The sequence below is a fragment of the Hippoglossus hippoglossus genome, chromosome 4 (genome assembly GCF_009819705.1).
Source record: "Hippoglossus hippoglossus isolate fHipHip1 chromosome 4, fHipHip1.pri, whole genome shotgun sequence".
Classification (NCBI taxonomy): domain Eukaryota; kingdom Metazoa; phylum Chordata; class Actinopteri; order Pleuronectiformes; family Pleuronectidae; genus Hippoglossus; species Hippoglossus hippoglossus.
In genome coordinates, this window is record NC_047154.1 from 20,212,096 (window position 1) to 20,238,906 (window position 26,811).

General features: G+C 42.1%; 1 protein-coding gene across 5 annotated transcripts in view; it reads left to right on the top strand.

Annotated features, from left to right (window-relative positions):
* Positions 1-17,236, top strand: part of nek7 (NIMA-related kinase 7) — a 66,828-nt gene extending 49,592 nt beyond the window's left edge. For all 5 annotated transcript variants that reach the window (XM_034582380.1, XM_034582379.1, XM_034582378.1 and 2 more), the window contains 3 exons: positions 5,322-5,416; positions 13,998-14,111; positions 16,447-17,236. In XM_034582380.1, the coding sequence (XP_034438271.1) occupies positions 5,322-5,416; positions 13,998-14,111; positions 16,447-16,557 (320 nt within the window). In that variant the 3' untranslated portion in view covers positions 16,558-17,236. The remainder of the gene's footprint in view (positions 1-5,321; positions 5,417-13,997; positions 14,112-16,446) is intronic.
* Positions 17,237-26,811: the final 9,575 nt, after the last annotated feature.

Below are 26,811 nucleotides of genomic sequence, written 5' to 3' on the forward strand. Positions count from 1 at the left end.
ATATTATTGTACAAGATAATAATGGAACTGATATTGTACATGAAATAATAAAAGTAATATTATACTCATAGCACAAAAATGTAATTCCCCCAATTCCAACTCTTTTAGCAAGAACGGGAAAATATAGAAAATATATCCACAAAGATATACGCTGTCATTCGCACTGTCTTGCTTCCCTATTTCACGCTGTTATTACCACAAGCGGCGCGCTATATGCAGCCCCTGTACAGACGCAGCCCAGCCTTTGAAAGTGTGAATCACATGATGAACTCAGCAGAAGCTCGATCAGCTAAGCAGCCTGCAGTGCTGGCAGAGCGGGGTGAAACGTGCCTGTGATTGCTCATTAAACGTTGGGTCCGCAGCACCCTCTTTAGGCTGACGGAGGATAGGCAGCCCCACAAGCTGAGGGGTCAACTGGAATACTCCACTCATTAATTCCTAGCAAACAAAACTGATTTGTTAATCTACACAGCTCACAGTGTAATATTTCTTCCAGTGAAGAGGGAAATCATTTTTCTTTTATATGTAGATGCATTTGACATGATATCATAAGCATGACGAGAATGCATATGTTATTTTCAAAGATGAATTTGAATTGTCCTTATGTCACTACAGTACTTTGTATTCTTTTAAGAATATTTTAACCAAACAAGGATGCTTGGTAGAATGTTTTCCAAGATGATCTTGTACTGTCGAGACGGATGATGTCCTAGGTTATTGTGACCTGTCAACATTCTGAGTGCGTCACTGGCTTTCCACTTGACATTTCTTGCAGTGTGTTTTAAACAGCTGATCTCCTCTCTTTCTTTGTCACCTTTCCTTCTCTCCTGCTGCTATTTCTTCATTTTGCTCATCCTCACTTCTCCTCCCCTCTGTCCCTCCCTCTGGCGCCTTGACTTTTAGTCAAAGAGAAAGACAAAGGTGGAGGAGAAAGAGAGAGAAGGTGTGAGAAAACTAGAGTTGGAGAATGGAGGACATCACACAGAGAGAGAAATAGAGAGAGAGGGGAGAAAAGCAATATGTCAGAAAAAGAAAGGTGCATAAGAAAAAGAACGAGTGACAAAGAAACCAAAAAAGAAAGGCAGAGAGTGCCGGGTGCGAGAGAGGAGAACGTGACAGAGTGACAATGAAAAGAAGGGGAGACAAAAACAAAGCAAAGAGAAAGGAAAAAAAGTTTGCAGCAGTGTAAGAGGAGAGAATATGACAATGTGACAGGAAAAATGGAGGAGAAAAGGGAAAACATGAGTGAGAGAGAGGGATAGAAAGGAAGAGTGCGTGTACGTTCGCTTGTGTGCATGCACGCACACACAAGTGTACTCGCATGCCCAATCACGTGCCAGCGTGAGTCTGTAATGAGCCCAGCCACCCAGCTGAACAGTAGAGCAGGGTGGTGGAGCTGAGATGGAGGTCCAGGCATACAGCCTGTCAGCTCCTAGGCTTTCAACTCAGCTGCTCAGCAGCCTGCAGACACTCAGACTCTCACACACACACACACACACTCTTTGTCTCCTATACAGATGAATGTTGAGATGTACATCCACGTGGGTTTGAACGAAAGAACACACATATGAAAGAGCAGATAACCATTCACATAGAGTCATCATCATATATACATCATACATATCCACTTGGGACATAAGACAAAAATAAACACAAGCATGCAAAAGACACCCACTACACACGTTATGCTTTCCAGTGTTGAGGATGTAGGGTTATGGAAGGAGTTGGATTAAAGCAAAAAAGAACAAAAGAAGAGAAGTAACAGGAAAGCTAATGCAATCATTAGAGAAAAGAGAGACCAGCCAATTGGCAGTAATAAGTAGTATAATAAACCTATAATTAACACCTGTAATGAGAAAGGTGTTAAAGATGAGTACCGGGGGAAAGGGAGGAAAAGAGGAGGAGAGCGAACAAAATGGAAGCAGACAGAAGTAGGAGAGGCATGTGTTGAAAAAATATATTATGACTGTTTCAATGTGTATATGAAGACTTTATTAACTTATAAAGCCAAACAAGCGAGTCATGAAACGAAGAGGCGTAGGTGGAGGACCAAAGAGGGAGTGAGGGCTCACCAAGACGTATAGAAAACCAAGAAAAACATAATTGGATTATAAGAAAATACAGAAAACATCCCCTGACTATGAGGATAAATCGTTTCTGGCTGTGCTCCTGACTTATAGTTGAAATCTTTTGTCTGTTAAAACACGCTCGAGTGGCAGTTTCCAAACTCCTGCTCTGAATCAGAACCGTGTTTCTACAGATTGAGAATTTATCCTGACTGATGTGCATGTAGAGATTCATGCAGTTCAGGGAGGGAGCGTGTATAACCTAGGTCATCTGTAATTAATATTCACAGACATCCACTAAACACCTTACATCCAGACGGTAGACGCTAGTTTGGCGGTTGCACACAGAAAAGCGTCTAGTCCCCACCTGGTTACTGCAGCACATAATTCAAACAAGTGTGTGGCCAAAAATAAGGCTTTCAAATTGTACGATTTTAATTTAAACCGAGTGATTTCACCTTCCTGGACGGGTCTAAATCTTCTTGGGCGGATTGTTCATGTAGATCCTTCACGGGAAACGCCGAACAAATTCTATCAGCCACTTAAACAGCAGCAGAGTCTCGTCCCTGTTAAAAACACACAAATGTAAAACTGGTAATGGATCACAGATTAGGGAAGGTTAACACATTTAATGAGTACTATGCACGAAATGCTTCACTGTGTTTAAATAGTCCATTTAAGGCTTTAAGTGTACAGGAAATTGCAGCAAGTCTGTGCAATTATATCAATAAATGTATTTTAAACGACAGCACTGGTTAATTTTCACAAGAGCAGGGTTCTTTACACTGGATAGGATCTCACCTCCTATACAGTAACGCTTACCCTGTTACACAGAGAATACAGTGTTGTCATGGACATTCACAATAATGGAAATCAATCCCAACATGACTTTCAATTTATTTGCATGAATAAGTAATGTACCCTTAATTTAGCATGCTGAAGGAGCCAGTCGGGCGCTGCTGCCTTTTTTTTTATGCTACTATTAGCATAAGAGAGGCTGATTCTTTTTAATCAACTAATAATGAATGTTAGGGGAGCTTGTTCAGACCGTACCATGAGATCTCACAGCGAACACACACACACACACACACACACACACACACACACACACACACACACACACACACACACACACACACACACACACACTCACACACTCTCACACTCTCACACAAAAACCACAGTACAAACCTGATGACCAATTAAAATGGCAATCCCCAGTCCCCTGTTTATTCTTCTGCGTGCTCTCTCTTGCTTCTGGCTGTGCAGATGCTGATTATTTTTGGAATGACAGGTAACACTTCATTATTCAAAACCGCACATTTAAGATAAAAGCATGTTTTTTTTCAACTCAATTAGATGTGCACCAAAATTAAAAGTGCTAGCTTTCATTTCATTTCCCATAGACTTCAAATCTAATACCCCCTCTGTATTAGTTCTGTTAATTGCAATTACATCAGTTCAGTTTCCTCCAACCTGTTAATGTGCAGAGCGGCTCTGGAGGTGTGTGTGTGTGTGTGTGTGTGTGTGTGTGTGTGTGTGTGTGTGTGTGTGTGTGTGTGTGTGTGTGTGTGTGTGTGTGTGTGTGTGTGTGTGTGTGTGTGTGTGTGTGTGTGTGTGTGTGTGTGTGTGTGTGTGTGTGGAATTTTTTTTCCCTTCTATATTACTGCAAGCTGACTTTTCTCCGGAGTGCCACTTGAGAGCTGTACTCACCTACCCAGCTCACTGCAACTGTTTGTGTGTATTGTAAATGCAACAACCATCAGTTTCCCTCTATCAAAACTCATCACAACACTCTTTGTATATAGGTCAGGGGGAAGACTCTGTTTGGGTAAAAAAAATATTTTTGTAAAGAGATTAAATTAAAAATACACTGCTTTTAAATTGAAATTGTGTTTGATCTCAAATGTACAGCAGATTTATGAAGAAGTCCATTGTTTTCCCTTTCATTCTGTGGTGTTAAGTGCTATTTAAGATTTAAATCCATTAGTTACTTCACAAATAAATGTAACTAGTATGTGCACCCTCAAAATTAGCTGGTGTTGATTGGACTGAAAGGCTGAGAATTATTGTACAGCACCGGACACACAGAATTTTAAATTAGCAGAAAATTTGAGTAATTAACAGGGAACAGTGTGAGGTTATCTTTCTCAAATATACAAGGTTAATAATCAGTGTGGATTTTAAGGATAATGCTCGAAGATGTTGATTATTTTGACATTTAAAGCATAAGAGACACAGCCTACACACTCTGCATGCTGCAATGCTGCTGATGGAAGTTGTACAGCAGTGTCTGAGCAGCTGTCGTCATTATATTTCAGTAAGCCCTCGATTCACACGTTTGTTTGAGAGGGTTTGGAGAGAGAAGCCTGAGAGCTGCTAAGCACAGGTTAAAGGGCTCCTAAGATTTCCATCCTTAAATCCTATGCGATTAATGTAGAACCTCTGCTGGATGTGCTTGGTTGACTTTTACATGGGAAATCACAATAAACAGAAAGCAAATGCAGGGGGAAAAAAGCATCTGGTCATATTCAGCTAAGAAAGCAGCAAATCTCCAAAGCTTCCTGCGGTGCACTATGGATGTGATGTTGAGAGCTGGGGTTCCTTGTCGTGTCCGTTCGGATGAAGATCTGATTCATTGGCACTCTGCCAGTCGCCATGGCAGTTTGGGATTCTTGAGTTTCAAAACCAGAACCAGAAAGTGGCCAACTTTTAAGTTTCCACCACTGCTCCCCGGGCATATTCACTGACTACTGTTTCAGATCATTACCGAGCTCCAGTAATCAAAACTGATTTATGTGTATTTTGTGTGTGCGTGTATGTCTGCTGTACATATGTTTGCAACTTTGTGGTACTTGCACAATTGCATGCACTGTATATGGGTGTACATGATGAAATGTAACCTTATTAAATTTGATCTTACCTAGAATTAACAGAGGGAATCCACTTTTACGTCGGTCTTGTTATGGTTTTTGTGCTATTACAAAAAAAACGGTAAGTATTGCAGCCCCTGAATGTGTCACAGTTTGAGACTACACCTCCGTTCCTCGCCCGCTCCTCTGTGCTGTGTGAGCTGTGTCAGTGATGCTGATGAACTGGGGGGGGGGGGGGGCATGGGTTTGCAATGCAAAGTGTTAACACTCACTCTCTCTTTTTGTCTTGTTCTCTTCTGCCTCCTTCTATCTCCTTCTGTCCTTTCCCCCCCCCCCACCTTCCGCCTCCCCCCCCTCCTTCCCCCCTTTGTCTGTGTTCCAGTGGGTACTCCTTACTACATGTCACCGGAGAGGATACATGAAAACGGATACAACTTCAAATCTGACATCTGGTCGCTAGGATGTCTGCTCTATGAGGTAAACTATGGGAATATGTGCACATACTGTCACCCTGCAGTCGACTGCAGGAGTGACGTGAGAACACAGCGGCTGGGACACACACACACAAACAAACAAACCATCCTCAATCCCACATATAATGGAGTACTATAATAAAATATATACAGATATTTACGCTTCCCCCCAGAGAGGTGCTGTATTTACAATGAGCATCGCTAGACATGCAAAGGAAAACAATGCACGCTCTTTTGTCACAGTTTAATAATTTAAAATTTTGAATGCTGTGTCATAATTCTTTACCTCATATCCCTCGTGTTCCTCGCTTCTGTCCCTGGCTCAACTCTGAGACCGAGTTTTTTAGTCAAGGTACCTGCTCAATGTTGAAAAGCTGTTGAGTGAAGAGAACTGACATGGCCATGTGTTTTAGATAAGGCTGCCCAGTGACACTGACTAGTTTGATTAGTCAGGAGTAAACCACCACAGGGCTGCAGACCACACTGAGAGCAGACAAGCCCGGGAGGAGCACACAGCGCAGGGAACAAAGAGGGGAGAGTGAGGAGCTGAATAATGATGGACATGAATGATAGCAGTCAATCTGATTTTTCACCTTGCCAACCCTCGCATGCACTGAATACAAACAGACAAGCACGAAGTCAGAGACACACTGCCGGGCAAGGAAACACCCACATTTTCCTCTCCTCCTCTCTCCCAACTCCCCTGAGCTGCTGATCACTTGGGCTGCATTTCAACGCACCGGTGACTGCACCTTCTCTACAGCGCCTCAGGCATAGAGGTGGAGAGAACGCAAGGAAGAAGTTTTGAGCTCAGCTTGCAGGTCATGGTTGCTCAGAGACCACAGTCCTTCATGCTAATTAGTTCCCCACAATGCACTATGGTAATGCACGGCTGTGGTTGGCTTACAGCGGTGGGTGCTGCAGGTCACAGTCTGTTTTTGTACTTTTCATTTGTGGTGCACTTGTGTGTTTTGCACAGAAGATGCTACTTGAGCTGTTAATACAAATCTGATTTCTTTGTTACATTGCTCCAGTTGTGTAGCTTATGTAGCTGTCATGATTGTGTAACCACACAAGCACCAATTAATTTTGATAAATTGAGGTCATTCCGTTGTGGGTGATGCTGTAAGGATGAGATGGGTTTATTTTTCACTGAGTCAGGTGTAAGTATTATGATGATCAAGGTTTATTTAAAAACTAATTAAAAAATCCCAGTTACTGCCTTGTGAACATGTTATCTCAGAAACACTTCCTAGGATTTATTTCAAATTTAGTACAAATGTTCACTTGGACTCACAGATGAATTGATTCGATTTTGGTGGTTATGAGTCAAAGTCACGGTGGCCTCACAACATGTTTTTGGCCTTTTGTTCTCGATATCTCATCTTTATTTTTCAGTAATTTGTTCAAATTTCTAACCAGTGTTCACTTGGACTCAAACCCAAACTAATTAGATTTCAGTGGTCAAAGGTCATGGTGACGTCATTATTGTTCATGCGACATGTTAGGATCACCTGGAGGGACTGAATCTGCCCTGGTCGGACAGAGGGATACAGCTGCAGGGCGGTATTTCTCATTTTAAACATCAGACATTGGGCTTTGTTGTTTTTTGACATTTTCCCAAATTCTTCCAATATTTTGTCGGGGAAGCTGCTCAGTTTGAAATTGTCATGGTGCTGCATGTGGAGCCTTAGCATTGATTGTTTTACAGTTTCAGTCGCGGTGCGGTGCATTGATCTGTTATACCTTTCACCACAGGAGAACTGCTAGGGGTCACAGTCTAGACGAAACACTGAGAAAAGCCAAGATGCAGACCAGAAATGAGGAGAGCAAAGGAGAGAGCTATGGAGAGCAAACGTGAAAAGATGGAGGGAAACCTATTAATCCCTGAGGAGGTCAGAGGACTGTGAATGAAGATATAAGGTGAAAAAGTTTAGGAATCTATACAGGAACAATATAGGAAGCTAGTGGAGGGTGAGGGCTTAGTCCTAAGAGAGAATGAGAAGAAAGAGCAGATGGAAGGTTAGACAGACGGGGAACAGAGGGTGAGAAGTGGAAGGGAAAAATAACAAATAGCAAGAGCAGGGTTATAGATTGCTGGAGCGAAGAGAAAGATGGGGGGTGTTCATTCAGAGAGAAAGTACTGTTGGTACAAGAGCAGAGACAGAACTCCAACCATCAGGTCAAGGTGAGCCATGCAAGGAGCCTGTGGAGATAAAGATTTTACAGCCTCATTGTTACCAGAGGAGTGCTCACCACGTCATGCATATTCTCTTTGAAGAACAGACCCTTGCTTGCCAACTTCTTGGTAAGTGGGCTGCGCGCTACATTTTGGTGTCAGGAAACTTGCCTCTTTCTCTCCCAAACTCTCTCCTCCATTCCCCTCTGCTCTGTTCTCCTCCCTTCTTTTGGGTTCCCCTCCGTATGCCTCCCTTTTCCTCACTTAACCTTCAGGCATAAGAAATTCACATAGAAATCCATGCCTGATCCCTTTGGTACTCATTGATTTCACTCTGGACATACAGTGGGGGCCGAGGTTTCGTGTGTTGAGGTTTTTGCGTGTGTGCATTCACGAACATGTGCGTTTGTATCCAAGGGAGTTTGGTTCCTTATGTGTGAAACAGCTCAGTTTGAGAGCGCCTGCAGTTTTCATTCTTGTGCTCGAGGGTTGGTTAAGGGTCCGAAGGGTCCATATGTCAATACCTGGTCGTTGTATCTGCGTCTGTCTTCATCTCCCATTCTGTTTGATCCCTTTCTCCTCGTGTCTAACCTCATTACATCACCTGACCCTGCCCGGTGCCTCCTCACCGAGGTAAACAGGGATGCTGCACTCGTCAGGGTTGTCGCCGAGAGTGACAAGGAAATTATTTCGGTCGCATGCCAGTCAGAGATGGCAGGGGTCTCTCCTTTTGCTCACAATCAAAATGTCTTATTATATATTTACATCAGTAATTCTCAGGCTCCGTGCATTACATGCACACTCTCTGATCTCCTTTTTGTACGCATCTGTGGTGGTTGTATAAAGGTTCGTAAAGGAGTAGAATATCTTGAAAAGCTTTACAAGATCTGTCTCCTTCCTGTATGGAACTCACTCATCCATACCTCTCACTGTGCCTATGTCCCTTGCTTCCTGCCTCAACCCGTGTCCCTCTCTTGTTTTGCTGTTGGTTTTACGAGACCCAAAAAAGGCTGGGTTCCCAGGAGCTGGGGTTTGCATGTGATGAGCTGCCCCTGTGGCTATGTCTCTGCATGTTTTTAAAAGAGAAGCTTTTTTTTTCAAACCAAGCCTGCTTGTTCTTTAACCTTTTTTATACTGTGTGCCTCTTTTGATGCGTTAACACCCACGTTCCTCAGACCAATATCAGTGTCTGGCCGTGACATGTCCAACAAACTATTTAACCAACGTTTGTGCTGTTTCTCAAGCATTTTATTTTTTACCACTTTATACATTTTTTGATCCCTAAACTTTCTTATTTATCCACTCTCTCCTTCCCATCCTGAAGAAACACTTACTTTATGGTATTTTATCTTTATTAATAACAAAATATTCAACTCAGTTGTACCTCTATAATCTCATACCATGACAATGTCTTAAAAGACTAAAGACTATTTTAGTTTCATATTTTGATCGAGACTTAAATGAAAAGACCAAGACCAATCGATTGTTGTCAATTAAATACAAAACTAATTAAGTCTCCGTTTTGGTACAGATTAAACAAACAATGTTTTGGAGGAGCTCTTAGGCAGATGTTGTTACATTTAGACAGAGCCAGCCTGTTACAAGCTTAATTGGTGGCAGCTTCATATTTAACTAACAACTAACTGGTATCGATATTTGGATCAATTAACTCATAAACATGTTTCCCAAATTGTTAAGTTTTTCCTTTTATGTTTCACATTTCAAAGGCCAGCATTCAGTTCAGATGGGGACACTGGGGAAACACTTATTATCAGTCTTCCTCAAAAGTTCAGCTTCGTGGAACAATCTTGCTCTTTTACCACATGCTTCTATTCTTCTTCTTCTTCTTGTCTTTCTTTCTTCCTTCCCTCTTCCCTTTTTAGTGTGTTGAAGTAGAGAAGTGATGACTCCACTGGGTGTAGGTATATTTTTAATGACTGTCCCTGCTCTGTGACTTATTGCCTTGATTAATATATCATCATAACGCCACATGAAGGACCAGTGAGAACATGAAAAAGTCATGCTTTGCTCACTTCTACAGTAATATAGTTATGTGTGTATTTGCGTGTGTGTGTGTGAGAGAGAGAGAGAGAGAGAGAGAGAGAGATAGAAAGAGAAAGGGAGACTGATGCATACAAATATACAAATATACATGTGTCTTGTATGTGTGTGTTAACATTTGGATGTTTATTTTGATGTGGCATATGCCTATAATTGTAAGTGTGTTTATAATTGAGTAACTGAGAACTTATGAGAAGCCCTTTGGTCCCAGGCTGTAAGGGCTCCTGGGATGAAGGGGGGGGGGGGGGGGGGGGGCAGAGGAAGAAGACGGGAGCCTTCCGTAGCTCTTTTTTAATTGGTGTACAGGGAGAGACACTGAAGAGAGAGGAACAGAGAAAGAGATGGATCGGTGTTAATTAAACTGGAAGACCCCATCCAGACCTTGTACATGGACAGAGATGCTGGCTTTACATGCCTGGGCTGAGGAGGGCACAACCTGGCCAGCTGAAGATGTGCTGAGGAACAAAGGAGTGTGCGTGCGTGTGCGTGCGTGTGCGTGCGTGTGCGTGGGTGGGTGTGTTCTGCCACCAGCAGCTCACACCCCTCAGACAGACAGCAGGCATGCGTGTGCATTGTATGTCTTTCGAATATCAATGAACCATACACACACACACACACACACACACGCGCGCACACGCACACAGTCTCACAATCACACACCAGGGATGCAGAGGTCAGAGAGTGAGTCAATCATCTAACCCTGCGATGACACAGTCTGAAAAAAGGAGTAAGTGTGTGTGTCTGTGGGCATGCTCGTGTGTGTGTGTGTGTGTGTGTGCGTGCGTGCGTGCTGAGAGCAGGGGGCCGGCAGCTGTCAGGGGCTCGGAGCAGCAGGCACTAATGAAGCAGATGAATAGTGCAAAAACTCCCAAATACAAACAGGACAGTTGACATTTTTCATCTGTCAAAAGCAGAAGATGCATGAAAATACGATGGGGTCTTGTTTAACCCTTTGCCTCCTGGTGTCTCGAGCTGGCTGGGTTTCTTCTTTTTCTCTCTCTGTTTCTGTCCCTCCCCCCTTTTCCTCTTACTGAGTTTCTGAGAAGCACTATGCAGTCCTGACACACAACCCACACACATACACACTGCCTCCTATAAAGTACCAAAAGGTGTAGGAATATTTGTTTAAATCGGTTCAGAGTATTTTCCCATGTGGTCTTTTTGAAAAATAATTGAAGTGTTATGAATATAAATAAATTAATACAAATCTTGCTCCGCTTTCGAGTTATCGCATTTTTAAAGCTTTAAGTGTAGTTGCTTCGAGGTGATGAGTTTCTGAAATGAAGTGCAATGCCCGTTTATTTTACCTAAAGATGCTTTAAGACTCTGGACATTTTCCGTTACTTTTCCTGCCAGCCACTTATAAAAATGTCCTGGAAATATTCCAGTGGGAGTGTTGATGTTTCCAACATACGCAAAACGGGAAAATAAAAAATTTGAAAATAAATAAATTGAAAACAAATAAATTGAAAACAAATATCTCAGGTTGAAAAGGAGGTGCCATACATGTAAAAGACGCAGACAAATTGCCAAAGTGGAAAGACAATGAGATTAGAGAGTGATGAGGGCCGCCGTCTCACAAACTGATGATTTGCTCATAGGCCCTGGTCGATGTTTAATTGAGCTGCTGGTTTAATTGCTGGAGGTTTATATTTAAATATTTTTTAAGCATTTTAATATTGTTGCAGCTGTTTTTGTCTAGCACACCATATGTCTCACCAGATACCATATATGTTAATTCTAAATGTGTCTCCTTAAAAGTCTGTAGGATTGGTTTTTTTTATCTGTATCTGTTTGTCTCTTAATCACTGTACAATCAAATGTGAACTCTTGGGTGAGAGATATGAGGCTTTGTTACTAGTAGAAGTGCATCAGTGCTGACACACACAGGAACGAGCATCTCCACACACCCCTCATCACTGTCAACCACCTGCTGTGCCAGTCTCAGTATTAATCGCTGGAGCAGAGGGAGAAAGGGTGTCCAAGGAGAGAGGGAGGGGAATCCTCTTTACTTACTGTTCACATGCGTTTTTCGTGAGGATGTATCATATTAATGCGCGTGTTTGATTAACTGAGCGGATGAGTGAGCGATAGTGTATCGTGTCCAGAAGAGAGATGGCCCGCTGAGATGCTGCTGTCATCGTGACTTCCCACTGGAAGCTGTGACAGAGACGCTGTCAAAATCTGCCCGATAGGGAGCGGGAACTTTTCTCTCTCTGCACCATCAATGTCTGACACATTTTTCAGTGAAGACTAAAATGAAGAAGCTGTTTACAAATTGGAGATGTGCTCGGCACTTTTTGGGCAGCGTCTGCTACCCTGATAGCTACAGGCAACAGAGCTAGAAAACCCCCACTTGGTAAGATTAGGTAGAAGTAACTGTTAACTGACTTAACAGGTGAGCTGATGAAGAGGCCTGTTGACTAGAGACTGACCAATTTATTTGTTGGCTGATAAAAGTGTATACTAGAGATGTTCCTATACCAGCAGTGGAAATGCTTCCGATCCTGGGTTGGGCATCAGCGAGTATGTGAATCTCTGTACTGATCCGATACCACATCTTTTAAGAACATTATTTTCACCCAGATAAAATTGAAATTTCCTTTCCCGGAACTAAACCTCACAACAAGGATTGCAATCACAGCAAGCATTTCCATTCAGGGTTAGTAGCATACAGCTGTTAAAGTACGTTATTCCAGACCAGCTATCGGAATCAGATCAGGAAGGGTAAAGGGTTCCTGTTGCTGAGACGTGGGCAAACATTTGTGAAAGGATGCTGAGAAATCATCTGGTGTTCCTGGTGGCAGTAGAAACGCTCACATACTCCGCACAGGATACAGCTCCTGTTATTCTGCACCTGTTTCCCTTCTGGTCCTATTTACACAGAAATGTTCTGTATGTGGCCTGATACTGTGGAAGGTGGCACATTCACACTAACCTGCTCTAATCTGTATGGAACAATACGATTTGGATTCGTATGTGGAGATGATGTTCTCATCTACTTTCTACTGCCAATTAGCAGCCTGTCAAACACATACTGCACATTATCCACTCATAATGCAGGGATTTACAGAAAAACATTAAAATAATAATAAACAAAATGACATCTTTCCACTATGATGAACTTGTATTCCTGTTTTCTTTTTCTTTTCCTTTTCCTCATTCTACCGTACCCCTGCTATCAATTAACACATCCATAGTTTGAAAACACTCAACAAGATCCCCAACGATTAAGACGATGTCCATCGCCCCCTGGTGGCTGGCTGCAGTATAGGTCATAAACCCTGCCTCCTCCATGTTAGTGAATGTGACATTGACCACACTAAAAAGGCAAAGTACAAGTAAAAAAATGTCTCTAAAAGGTTTCTGTCATAGTTCTTATCACATGCTCATCCAGCAAATTTAGTTTTGATTAGTTATTTGATGCTATTAAAATGGGGTGAAATGTCATGAAAGGTCAAGTGTGTATCGGTGGGACCACGGTGCCGCAACCTCCATCCCCCTGACTCTGACTCTGAATGACGTCTTTGGTGCAAGGTGACCGTAACAGTATCTGGGATATTTAGGATTATTTTTTCTCTATAGTGGCAGGAAGTTCAGACGTGTCTGGGCCTGACACATAAGCATCAACAGTTTATTTTGAAAGAAAAAAAAAAGAATTTCAGTGTGCTTTTAATGCAAGTCTGCTGTCAGCTTCACCTGGCACACTCCTATTCAAATGACAGGAAGTCAGTCAGTCACAAGTCTGGCAAAAGTGCATGCCATGTTTTATACTCTAAGAGAGGCGGAGGGGGATTTTTCTCCTATTTCCACTCACCAGCGAAGGTCTCATGCTTTCCACACTTCCTTACCATTCCCATTTGCCCTCCCTCCGTTCTGCCTGCTTGCATTTGTTTTCAGGAGGATACAGTTTTCGAGCTGCTCCAGCAAACTGAAAAATTCGCTCCCACCGCATCCCTGCACCCCACCTCTCGTTCTTTTCCATCCTCAAATCTTTGTTTCCTCTCATTTTCATCTCTAAGTTTTCGAAGCAATGCAGCAGAAAGGGCCAGCAAACTGGAGGAAAAAACACATAAACACGCTAAGGGAGGCTCTCGTGGAATTTTCTATCTTGGTTCACTTGAATTTTAGACCATTGCTCAAAATACATAAATATATTCTTGTATGTACACAAAACTTTTAGTCGTATAGCTGGATAGCAGTAAACTGTGCTGGCAATACTTTTACTACACCACATTATTTTCTGTGTAGCACCTGTTGAGAATTTTACTTCACCCTCTTATACCGTGGCCTCGTGTCTTCTCACCATCTCCTTTCCCTTTTTCCTCACATCTTTACTTTTCAGATGGCAGCTCTACAGAGCCCGTTCTATGGGGATAAGATGAACCTTTACTCCCTTTGTAAGAAGATAGAACAGTGTGACTACCCTCCTCTTCCCTCAGATCACTACTCAGAGGAGGTGAGTACCGTCTCAGTTGTCTTTTCCTGCCATGGACCTGCTCAGTGTTTTAAAAGAGCTCACGATCGTCTCTACTCCTTTAAAAGAAACTGTCGAAATATTTAACATTTTCAAACGCTCTACTGTTTTAAGCAATAGTGGCTCGTTCCGCTTCCTCTGTGGAGGTTTGCTGATTTTTACTTCTACTGACCAAATTTATTTTTCTTACATGTAAGTGTAATCCACCCAACTGTCTGAACCATGATATTACTCTGTGATCAAAAGGCCGGCTAGGATTTTAAAATCAAATGCACATATCAAAAGCATCTGGCCATGCTGCAGAGTGAGGTGAAACTAAATGGGCTGGAGAGTCATGTTTCCCTAAACTAAATGTTAAATCATCTGCTGTAATTCTGCGTTGACTTATCCGTGCACCCAAAAATGTAATTTAGTCGGGTTGTGGTCAAATGTTGTCTTATTGGTGATTGCCGGTGACATGTGTATGAGTGCGCATGGCTTTGTGTTGCATGTCCTCTTTGTGTGGGTGGCATTTCTTTTCACACACACACACACACACACACAGTCACACACTATGACTTCAGAGGACGTAGCTTTGACTTACATTGATTTCCTTGAGTCCTTAACCTGCACCCTAACTTTAACCTAAACCTATCTTTAAAACATGTCTTCACTTTACTTGCGTTTTGTCCCCATAATGAAAATAAGTCCCCATTGTGTGACCATGTAAACAGATTCAGTTTACAGTGACATAAAATAGAGAAAAATTAGCACAACTTTACATAATGAAAGCCACAAACTAGACAAATGTCTGATTGTTAAATGTCTTTGAATCCAAATTAAATGTCATAAAGTAAAGTTCTTAACAGCAGTAAAATCTTCAGACTGTTGCCATGTACTTGACCTGTGTAATCCATTACAGTGCACATCAAGTATGCATTACTGTTGGTCTTATTATGTTAAATTTTGGATATATTAGTTTTAAATGAATGGAAACTTACTTAAAGCAAAAAAAGTTTCCATGTTATTGTGTCCTTTATCTCCTTGCCTTCCTCACTTCTATGATCTGGACTTACAGTCCACAGTGTGTAATTTTAAGTGACTATCCTAATTCATGTCTCCGGGGTCAGACACTAATCCCTGCAGAGCCCGATACAGTGATATTTACTCCATTAGGCTGATAGAGGCTAATTGTAAAGTGTTTCAAACCTCATCGGTGTCTGATGTGTATTTTTATGTATGCAACAGATATCGTGCAAATTTATATTTGTTACTGAAGCACACAGACACACACCACAGTGAGCTTCTGTGTTGCCCCACATGTCACCCCCATCCAGGAGAAAGGGAGACAAAGCGAAAGAGAGAGGGAATGATAGAGCAGGAGACAGGGCGATGGAGAGATGGAGATGAGGGGGGTGCCTGCAGCGCCTGTCTGGATGTAAACAATGCTCCTGAAGGATCGGCAGCAAACTGTCAGCTGCTCATCTTTGTTGTGTCATTTAACCATCTCCATCTATGCTTCCCCCCCACGCCTCCCTTCACTCGCTCCCACTCCCTCCACCTGACACTCCCCCACCCCACTCGCCATGCAAAGAAGCACATGAATATTTTACATATCTGCCTCCCCCCCTCCACCACCACCATTGCCATTCTGTGGGACTAATTCTCAGACTGTCTGAATTTGCATGTTTCTCTCACTTTCTCGCTCAGGCACACACACACACACACACACACACACACACACACACACACACACACACACACACACACACACACACACACACACACACTCACACACACATATCTGTGTGTACAGCGGCTGACGAGAACCCATCCAAGCTGGTGCCATGCAACAACGGCCGTTGGTAGACGGTTACCATAGCGACCTCGCGTAGAATTTATGTTTTTTTTTCCTCTTTCCTCTCCATCTTTTATTCTCTTCTTTTTTTAATGATGGCGGTGGCTGTTCCGCCAGCAAGCCTGTCTATCTATCTGCTCCAATCAGCCGCTTCGCTCAGCTTCAAGTGCCGTTTCAGGATGGCAATGGAGTGGCAGCAGTGTGTGTGTGTGTGTGTGTGTGTGCCCCCCCATGCCAGACGTTTGCCGGCGGATGTGCGTGGTGGGCTCTTGTACAAATGGATTCAGCAGACCAATAATTGATTAGTGTTCTAACCCATCTTCACGTCTTTGTCTCAGTTACCTGTTGCTAATGAGAGAATTAGCAGGTCTGTTCATTTGTGGATCTGCTCTTTTAAAAATCAGTTTCATCACAGTGTCATTGACTAAATTATTTCTCTCTACCTTCCAACCGACACCCCTCCCGTCCGTCTCTCTGCAGCTGAGGAACTTGGTAGATATGTGCATCAACCCCGACCCAGAGAAGAGGCCGGACATCACCTACGTGTACGACATTGCCAAACAAATGCAGAACCACACACAGGGCAGCTAAGCCCAAAGTTACACACCTGACCGCTTTGCAGAACTTCTCCTGACACCCCCCCCCCCCTCGCTTTTCATGCTGGACTTGTACACATCTGTCAGCTTTTATACAATAACTTACTCCAGAGTTTAGCTCCCTGTGATAAGTAGAAAGTGAAACAGATTTTTATTTCCAAGGTGATGCTCCAGTCTACGACACCACTGACTCCCAAACCATTTCTGCCCTACGATAAAGATTATAGAGATTATAATTTTTTTGTCACACGGACCTCCCATTCCTTAGGCTTCAATGTTACACCCCTGAAAATCAGTGTCTTGTAGCTCATTGATGTGTTTGTTGCTGTGGCTTTAAAAAGCATGTCCATTGTATTTTCACATAAGGAAGTAAAGCCATATCTCGGAAGATTCTGTTTAAAGCAGATATACTAGAAAATGTTCAAATTAGCAAACAGGAGTGTAATTTCCAGTGTTGCCTGCTGTCCTCAAAGCAATTCATCAATGCAAAGATTATTAAAAATAGCATCTTTTGTTTTGATGTGTCACGTGTTCAACAAATGGCACAAAAAAAGGCCGTGAAAACTTTTAGAACGACGGTACCTCTGAGGTGAATAGATTCTCAATCATTGTCAGACGAAGTGAGAGACGTAAAGAGCGGTATTGACGGTTGAAGTGTTGTTGTGTTGCACTTTTAAAAAAAATCCTGGTAAAAGAAGGCTGGAAGGGTGATCCCGTCTAATGAATGTATTAGGAAAGGAAACATCATCTGCAGGGTAGACTTGAGATGCGCTGGGGGAAGGAACATGGGCAAATGTCTCCACAACACTTTGAATGTAAGTCAAGTCGACACCTATGTATTGTCTGTGAAAAGATTCAGAGTGTCTTTTTTTCTTGACAGCCTGGAAGGAGTGGTAGAAACTGTTACACAAGCAGTTTTACATCTGCTGTTTACCTTCGTCACCGACACCAGAATATCTCCTCCCCGGTGCAGCTTTAGCAACTTATACTGTTATTACATAGTGTCAGGTTTAAAAACAAAAAAAGATAAAATCACGATAAAGTAAAGTAAAAAACAGTTAAAAGACGTAGTTCTCCATCACAGTCCAGTGGATCCGTTTGACCCACCAGCTTGTTAATGTTGCTGTGTCCGTTTGCAGTGTTGTTATGATGTGTTGAAAGAGATCAGTGCCTTGTGTAGCGTCCATCTCAGCGCGCCTCCATACCTTCTGTTGAGTTACCAAAGAGGAAAGTCACACATAGAGAGAGCAGTTTATATATACTGTATATGTGTTAAGATATCTTTCATGAGAAGTATATCAGACAAACACAAATAAAAGGAACAAGCACCAATAAGGTTCATGTTCTACTGTACATGAGTGAAGAGGTTCCTGTAGGTTTAATAGCGAAGGGTTTTAATGACCCTTTATTCATTTGGAGGGAGGGAACGGTGATAGATTTTTTTCTTGTAACAGGATAAGTTTTACACCAGTGGGTCACATCACTGACTTGCGCTGGTTTTCATAATGACAGTGATGCCACATGGAAGGTACAGCATGTAAACAATAATTGGTAACGCTTTATTTGAGTCTCTGATGAATCGTCTTTTAACATTATCAAATAGCCTGTTAACTGCTCGGTTGAATTATCGCTCATGTTCTTCATGTTTTTAGTTTTCCTTGTTTTTTTAATTAACATTTAATACTATTAACATGTGTTGAATACAAAATCAAAGCTTGTAGGAGCAAGAAAATAAGTTATTTTATTATGGTTAACAGAATGTTTTGATAGTGTGTTGCTACTAGTTATATTTTCTGAGACGTGCAAATACAGTGTTTGCAATTTTTGTTTGCAATTTTCTTAAATTTTTGCTCCTTTCTCTTTTAATGCAATGATTTCTTTCAAAAAATGTAATTACTACCTTAATTGTTATTTCTCTTCACCCTCTGTGCTGTTTTCTCTCTCTCTCTCTCTCTCTCTCTCTCTCTCTCTCTCTCTCTCTCTCTCGCTCTCTCTCGCTTGCTCTTCACTCTCTCAACAAGCACATCTGTGTTGCTCAAAAAACCTTTCAGTATTGTTGTAATTTCAGGGGGGCAATTGCTTTAACGCACTTTCTAGACGTTTTAGTCGCTATGCAGAATTCCCTCAATAAATTGGTCGTATTTTACAGCAAAATACCAAAAAATGAATTCTCCGGTGGTCGATGGGGAAAAAGCATTTGAGCTTTGACTGTATTTAACTAAAGCATCTGTCTTTTCTAAGAGCTTCAATGATTGATTTACGTTTACACCCTTTTTAGACTCCAAAGCACTGCTGTCGTTTTTTAAGGATTATTATTTTATAATCCTCTGTAGGTGAGATTTTTGATGCCCGAACGATGTGGATATTTGTTGTTCCTCTGCGTTCGGACTGCTCGTCCACATGCAAACAGCGTTTTAAATAAAACTACGATTTTTGCAAACACCGTCCAAAGAGCAGACTTTCAAAAAACCTGTTTCTGTGTATCTGTGTGTACATGTAATAAGTCACGTTAACACTTTGTCTGTGTCTTGATACTGAGTGTTTTTTTTGTCTTTATGAAACATGACAGTGCTCTTCTATGTCCTGGCTTCTTTTTTTTTTTACCTCGGCTGACCTTCCTTTTCTGTACACTCCCGAGAGTCCAGGCGTTTTCCAGAAAGTGAAATATTAAATGTTACGGTTAATATTTATTTTTCTGGTAGTCTGATTGTTTTCTGAACATTTCATGTCAAATTATAGACCATCATCACGAATGCCTTGTATGCTAACTAAGATGCAATAAAGCTTTGAAATCTCTCTTGGACATCGGAGTGCGTGCTTGGAGCTCTTGGAGGTTTTGAATTGGTCTCATCTGATCGAACAAACATTTTAAACTCACCACAGGTTTTAATTGTAAACTTCAGGGCATCGATTTAAAAACCTGAACGCAAACATGATGTTTATTCAAACTACCGAAAACTAAACTCAGAAAACACTGTCCAGTCACAGCTGCAGTTCAGAACCATTGTCGGCCGTCACATGCAGCGGGACAAGTTTGATGTTGCCTGAGTTTACAGTCCAAGTGTTTTCATATATCACCTTAATGTTAAGTATATCCATATGAATAAAATGTTTCTATAACACAGATTGAGAAACAACATAATCCCCATTGATAATAACATTGTAGTAGTTGCATCAGAGTATTTATTGCTGAAAGTGTGATTAGTAGTGTTAGTTTGTTACTGTACACAACTGGTGAAACAAGACAAAATACACAAACACAAACAAACCTGGTTTGGAGCTTAGATACTTTGTGATTCTTGTTTGACGTCAACACTATTTTTGTGATTTCAGTCGGGGGGGGGGGACTTATGTCACAAGGTTTTTACACCTGTGATGAATAAACAGGTTTTAACGGAATGAAACTGACAGGTTTGTGTCCACGATCTCATGAAAACTATGATTACTGTAAATGTGTATTCACGATGGATGTTGCGTACATTTCCTGTGCATGGTTTCAATACTTTGTAATGTTCAATGTGTGATTTATGACATTTTTGGAGGAGGTGGCCATGAAGAGAGGAGTGTGAGTGTGTAGCTGGAGGCTGAGGTGAAGACATGCTAACAGAATAATAAGAATTAAAACATCATAATTGCCATCTTCACGTCTTTGTGCCAATCACCCGTTCAATTTTGACCTGGAATCATAAAAGAGAAACGAGCCTGAAACATCAGAAGTACGAGACACATCGCAGCTTTTATTTTTAACATTTATGTTTATATGTCATGTTTATTTACAGCTGGTCGGACATAAAGCACAGGAAACAACGTAGCACTGATTTCATGATTAGCAAATTTAACAGTTTTTTGGTTCTTAGAAATTACGTTTACAACAATTTAATTTCAACACAATAAAAGTACAACAGCAATTTTGTACCAGATGTAATCGCCACTAACTGAAAAACATTGTTAATAAATGAACATAGCAGATCACAAACAGATATGAACTAATCACAGACAGCACATTTGTTTTCTGACAAATTTTTAACTTTTTATAAAATTTTGTTCAGGCACACTGGACACTTGGTTAAGGTTCGGAAAATATGCTTTGATACAGATAAAAGTTCACAGCTTCAAACGCAGCATTCTTTCCCTATAATGGCAAAGTTTCAGTGTGTAGGATTTAGTGGCCTCTAGTGTTGAAGTTGCATACTGCGATCAACTGAGTACCACTTGTCTCATGCTCCGATTGAAAGTGTGTAGCAGAAAATGAAGTGTCTTTCTTTAGAGTCTGTGTTTGGTTTGTCCACTCAGGGCCTCTGTAGAAACATGGTGTTGCATCATGACGGAGATGGAACTGGTCCATTCCAAACTAGCTTAATTGCTCTGAGTCACAGGATTTGCATGATTTAGATTTGAGACATTAAACCTGATGCAGGTAAACATTTTCCTTCTCCCTCTCTTGTGTTAACTCCTTCCTGTTTTCACTGTAGAAGTAAAGTTGCAGTAAAGTCGCTGCAGTATCCATCGATAAATACACAAAAAACAACACACACTCTCTTTTCTCCGAGTGTAAACAAAGAAAACATTCTGCCATTTGCTCCAGAAGGGAATTTTTCTCATTTGCGTCGTTTCATTAATTTCGACTGTGTTGTTAGTGTTTGAGGTCATTACGTGAGTGTTTATGGTCTCCTTCCTCCCAAGTGTTCCCCTGAGTACCACCCCCCCTCCTCCAGTCACACCCTCACTCCATTCAGTATAGGTTTCATCTACTCCACCCACCAAACTAACCCGTCCCTCAGGGACCTCTGAATCCCTCTTGGCCGAGGAGCAGTGGGGGGGGGGCCCCGGTTTCTCTCCCTGTAATGAACTCCACGGGGACGGCTGTTCAGTTTCATCACGGGCAAAAATTGCTCCCATGGAGCCGCGAACACAGTGAAAACAAACAAAAGTAAATATCTGGAATTAATACATAAGTTGTTTGGCTCTTCTCAGCATCGATGGGCCCTCAAGGCCTGAAGGTATAGAGATATTTATATATATCTAGAAACTGGCTCTGCACTTTGGGTGTGATGATTAAAAATAAAAAGTTAGGCAGCATTCAGATAATTATTTCCTGTTTACTATACAGCCCAAATCCATTCATACCTAAGTCCATCTTGTGGTGAAAAGTCTTCACTGCAGTTTTCTTCCCCGCTGAGTCCTTTTAATACATCAATATTTATATTTTATTTATTTATCAAAAGCCGATACATGTATATTATTCCTCTTGCAGGCATTAAGCTGTATTAGTGACGAAATGAAAGATTAACGTTGCTTTTTTCCTATTTATCCAACCTTGTGTTTTTCCCCTGTAGTAAATATACAAAAACCACAATGGACGTTAAAGTATGAAAAAGTGAATGAACCAGATTTCACATGTGGAAATAAACCTTCAACGTTCTGAACCTCTTTAGTCAATCACTGATATTCTTGGAGGTTGAAATGTGAAACCAAAGTCTGCTGCAAAAGGACCCTGTATTTGTAGATGCTTACACTTGAACTTCACACACTCGTACTTTAAATAGGGTTTGAGCAGAAATACATCAGGATCTTATAAGCGCAGTGTGTGTGTGTGTGTAGATTAAAGACGGAGCAGAATATTCTCTGAGCTCATCATCTGTCCCAGGTGATCTGTGGGTTCTGAGGCGTAAAAATGGGGCCATTCCAGAGGACATTGACTTGAATTTTTTTTCTTTTCTTCCCTTTTTTCCCCCCGTTTGTTTGTTTTGTTTTTAGAAGCCGGGAATATCAATATTTTTGCACATTTGAAATAGCTTGTGGCGCCTCCTTGGCGATGGCAGCCCGAGCTTCAAACATATTAGTTTGCTGGGAGAAGCAGAATCACCAGGGACAGTCTCCAAACGCGAGCGGGAACAGCAGCACAGTCCTGTTCATCATTTGAAAGATGCTATTGTTTGAACTTGAGTAACTTTAAACAGGTTAAACTCACATTTAGAATGAAACAGTCGTCTTGTAGGCCTCGCTCGGCTTTTTAGGTGAGAATATTTGTCAGCCGCCGCTCTCCGGGGAAAACATGGCGAGGTTCAGGTAAAGACAGACGCTGCCTGCAGTCATTTATCAGTTGGAAGCTACACCCAGCAGGCCGCAACTGGCGTCACTCATCAGCACCGCTCCTGACACACTAACACATGTGAAGGCAGGCGCACGCACGCTAAACAACACACATAATAAGCATGTGTACACACACACAGGACCCCGGTGTAATGAGCGACTCTTACTCTGCATGTCCTACATCTGCAACCGCCAGGCCAGCACAGAGGGGGGAACAGTAAAGTACAAGCAGCCTGCAGTGAGCAGAGCCCAAGTAAAAAGCCGAGTGGCTCACTAAACCCGTCAGGGGCTCTTAAAAGAGGCACGTACAGCCTCTCCCTGGTCCGTCCAGCGGCCTTACAGGAGGTTTGTAAAAACAACGTCCCTGAAAACTAAACTGCAGCCGCGGCCCGGCCTTCCGGAACGGGCGTTTTCACAAACCGTAAACTACTGGAAGCAAATGCCGTCTTTAAAAGTTGTTCAAAAGAAATGTGATCCTCAGAGGAAGGCTTTACAGGTGGCTGGGGGTGTGTCAGATGTAGACAGGCCTCGCCAACGCACGCACGCACACACACACACACACACACACACACACACACACACACACACACACACACACACACGCAACTGCTGGTTTTTACTCCCTATGTGAGACTTAAGTCACTCCACCCCTTCCCCTATAGTGTTAGCAGAATACAGCCTGTAAAGATGTCAAAGATGTGTGTGTGTGTGTGTGTGTGTGTGTGTGTGTGTGTGTGTGTGTGTGTGTGTGTGTGTGTGTGTGTGTGTGTGAGTGAGTGAGTGAGTGAGATGGAGGGAGAGAGTATGCACAGTATGTAAATGTGTATTTGTACATATTAGAAATAATATGAAAAGAGCTATAATGTTGCCATAACACTGCACAATCCACTCCAAACAGCTTTTCATATGCATGGTGCGACAATGATACACAAGCTCACGTGAAAATAATAATATTTGATTTTAAAATGACATTTTAATTCGGCTTTATATCAATTTATTTGTTGTATTTCTCTACAATAATATCAAGGCATTAATCAACGCCGTCAGCTTCCAGTGAAAACCATAAAATCAATTTGCATTTTTTAAATGAACCAATGAATTTATCAAGTGCTGGAGGAAGGGATTTGTAGATGTGATCATTTATCAAATATTAAGATCCTGCTTTAAAACCCGTTTTTATTTTGAGAGGAACAATGTCTCAGTCAAACTTTATCATCTCCTGTTCTCGGACAAAACTCTGACATTTTTTTTTTATTCCTTTTTTTTATAGCGATAAACATCAGGCAGGTTTTATGTCCTCCTAAGTCTCCTTTATTTCAACCGTATGCCAGACTTCCGAAAGGATTTCCCTCACTGTCACAGGCACATGTGCTCGGCTCCAGTAAAATAAGCGCTCTGGCCATAAACTTGCCAATGAGCTGTCCCCAAATAACCACATCTGTCAGCTCAACTTAAACAGGCCCTAAAGAGTCACTTTTAAAGATGAAGGGAGCTCAGCGGCTGCACACAGACGCAGTCGCGGGAAATTCTTATCTCTGCCGTGAAAAGGAGAAAGGTCGACATCCCGAGACACGATCAGCTCCTTCCTCAAGACGAGGGAAATTACACTTCTGCTCTTTTAAAACCAGAAAGGGTGGTTCAAAAATACTTTTTTTCAAATTAAAATGTTCTTTAGCTGAAACAAACGTCCTGATTAAAGGTGCTGTCTGAATCCATCTGTCAAGCAAAATGATATAATACCTCTGTTTGTCTCTAATTACCGCGCCACGAGGTGCTGGCTCCTTTTGTTTTATTGCAAGTTAAATTTAAACCATCGTGCACGTAAGTTGGTGCTCGGAGGCAGATCTGCATCTCACCTCGTAACAGTAAAACACAGGACGATAAACTGATTGCAGGTCTCAAGTTCTGGCAGCGCAGTTTGAATCCCAGGGACGATTTAAGCGCAGCGGGCGTGAGATGAGCTGAGGCCCGAACACGTTGTTGTACCTGGTCATCCCATAATTCCTTGTTCCCACGGTTCGATCCCCACTGTTGCCTAACGACACTGACTTGCACCTCGTCTAAAACCGTCTAACAGCTCTTTAAAGGTTCTGTGGAGAGGACGGATGAAAGAGCGTAAACACGAGCAGCGAGGGGAGGGGAGGGGGGGGGATCCTGTTAGCACGTCCTGGATAAGTTTTGGACGTCAACTACAACAAGTCAAAGAAGCAGCTTCAACCCGAGAGCGAAGACGAGGCATCGTCTGGCGAAGTTGGAGTTTATTACCTGAAAGACAAGCGAGGAGCCAGACACACTTTTTCATAGTTAAAAAAAAAACAACTAAAAAGGAGAAGAAGAGGATGAAATAAAAACTTGTATGGTTGTGAAACGCTGTCTGTTCTGGATATAATCAATAGCTAAAGAAGAATCCAGTTCAGGCTTGTCTCTCTTATTTCAATCCCTTCTCCTCTGTGATCAATAAAAGTGAGCTGAAATCAAAGCGGGCCCTCTTTACTATTGTCTATTCAACGTTAGCAGACAAAGACTGAGGAGCCTTTGATCGCCCTGTCTGCAGAGCCCACAGCTAAACACAGACCCCATCCTCCCACTCCCACCCACCACCTCCAGGTGAGCGCTGTGTGTGTGTGTGTGTGTGTGTAAGCCGACAAAAAAAATGTTTTTTCCGCACACATACACGAACATGCACATAAAAACAAAAGCACTTTTTATAGGAATCACAGAGAGAGAGGAGCCAAAAGGTTGTGTTATTTGCTGGCAGGTCATCACACAACTTGTTGGCCACTGTCTTACACTGTGTGTTACTGTGTGTTGCGTTGTGTTGTGTTGATCTGACTTCTCTCTCTGTGGTTGCGTTGTGCAGTTCACGTCTGCGATGATCTAATTTCATGTGTTAAGTTGCTTCTTCTTCTTCTTCTCGTCCTGCTGGTGTTTTGTTTTATTCTGTCTCTCCTCTGTTTTTACTTATTGTTTCCATCATGTTTTCTTCAATTTCCTCCTCCTCCTTTTTGTCGTTCATGCACATTTAGTCGTATTACACATCTGTCCGTCCTCACGCGTTTGTCTTTTCTCTGTTAAAAGGATTTTCTTGGTCGTTTTTCCTCATTTTAAGAGCAGAGGATTTCACTTTTAAGAGGGAAATTGTGAATCTGGGCTACACGAATAAAGATTGATTGATTGATTGTGTTTATTTTCCTCCATCGTTTGATTCGTCGACTTGTTCCTGTCTTGTCCTCTTCTGTCTCTCTCTCTCTGTCCTGTTCCCTACATTTGTCTTCTGTCATCTCTCCTGTCTTAATCAGTCTCCCCACAGTTCCTCTCATGTCTTCTCCAAATGTATTTCTGTCTTGTGTTTTATTTTCTCTTTAGTTCATTATGCTGATTTTCAGTTTTACGTCTTTACTCCTGCATTACCTCTTCTCTTTGTGTCCCTGTCTTTAGTCTTTAGTCTTTAGAACTGCTCTCCTCTGTTTTTGAGGGATTTACCTTCTTTTGTCCTTCTCCATCTTTCCATCCCCTGTTTCCTCTCTATCTTGTCTCACTCATTTTTGGTTCGGTTTTCTTTGGATTTACTGTCTCTCCTTCCGTCCTGTCCTCTTCCATCTGTCCCTCTCACTTTTGTCCTTCTTGGATTTGTGTTCCTCTTTCACTCTATTCCCGCTATTTCCTCCTCAGCTCACTTCAGTCCTGCCTCTTTCTCTCTTGACGTGTCCTCCTCCGTCTTTCTCTGTCTTTCTCTCCAGTGTGTCATGTTTTCTCTGGCAGCTCAGAGGAGACACCAAAGCAGCACGACCCTCGACTCTTGTTTACGAGTCCTAAACGACAGACTGGAGCCTCAGAGGAGAGCGCGCGGCAACACAAACACACAAACACAGGCTGACGATGACAGACTCTCAAGACTAGCTGATTATATGCGGGTGCGGATTCGAACTGATGTGCTCTCCGTTCGGCCACGAGTGCAGAAGGTGTTCTGCACGCGTTGACACAAATGCTTTGTGGGCGATTGAAATGCAAACTGACTGTGATCATTCGGAGGTGAGGCTCAGGTTCACGTGGGATTTTCTGTGTCATCGTCAGTGGTGAAAAAAAATGACGCTTCTTTTAAGTAGAAGGTGGGAAAAAAGTGTAGAAGAAGTAAAAGTGCAGAAGTTTTATGAGC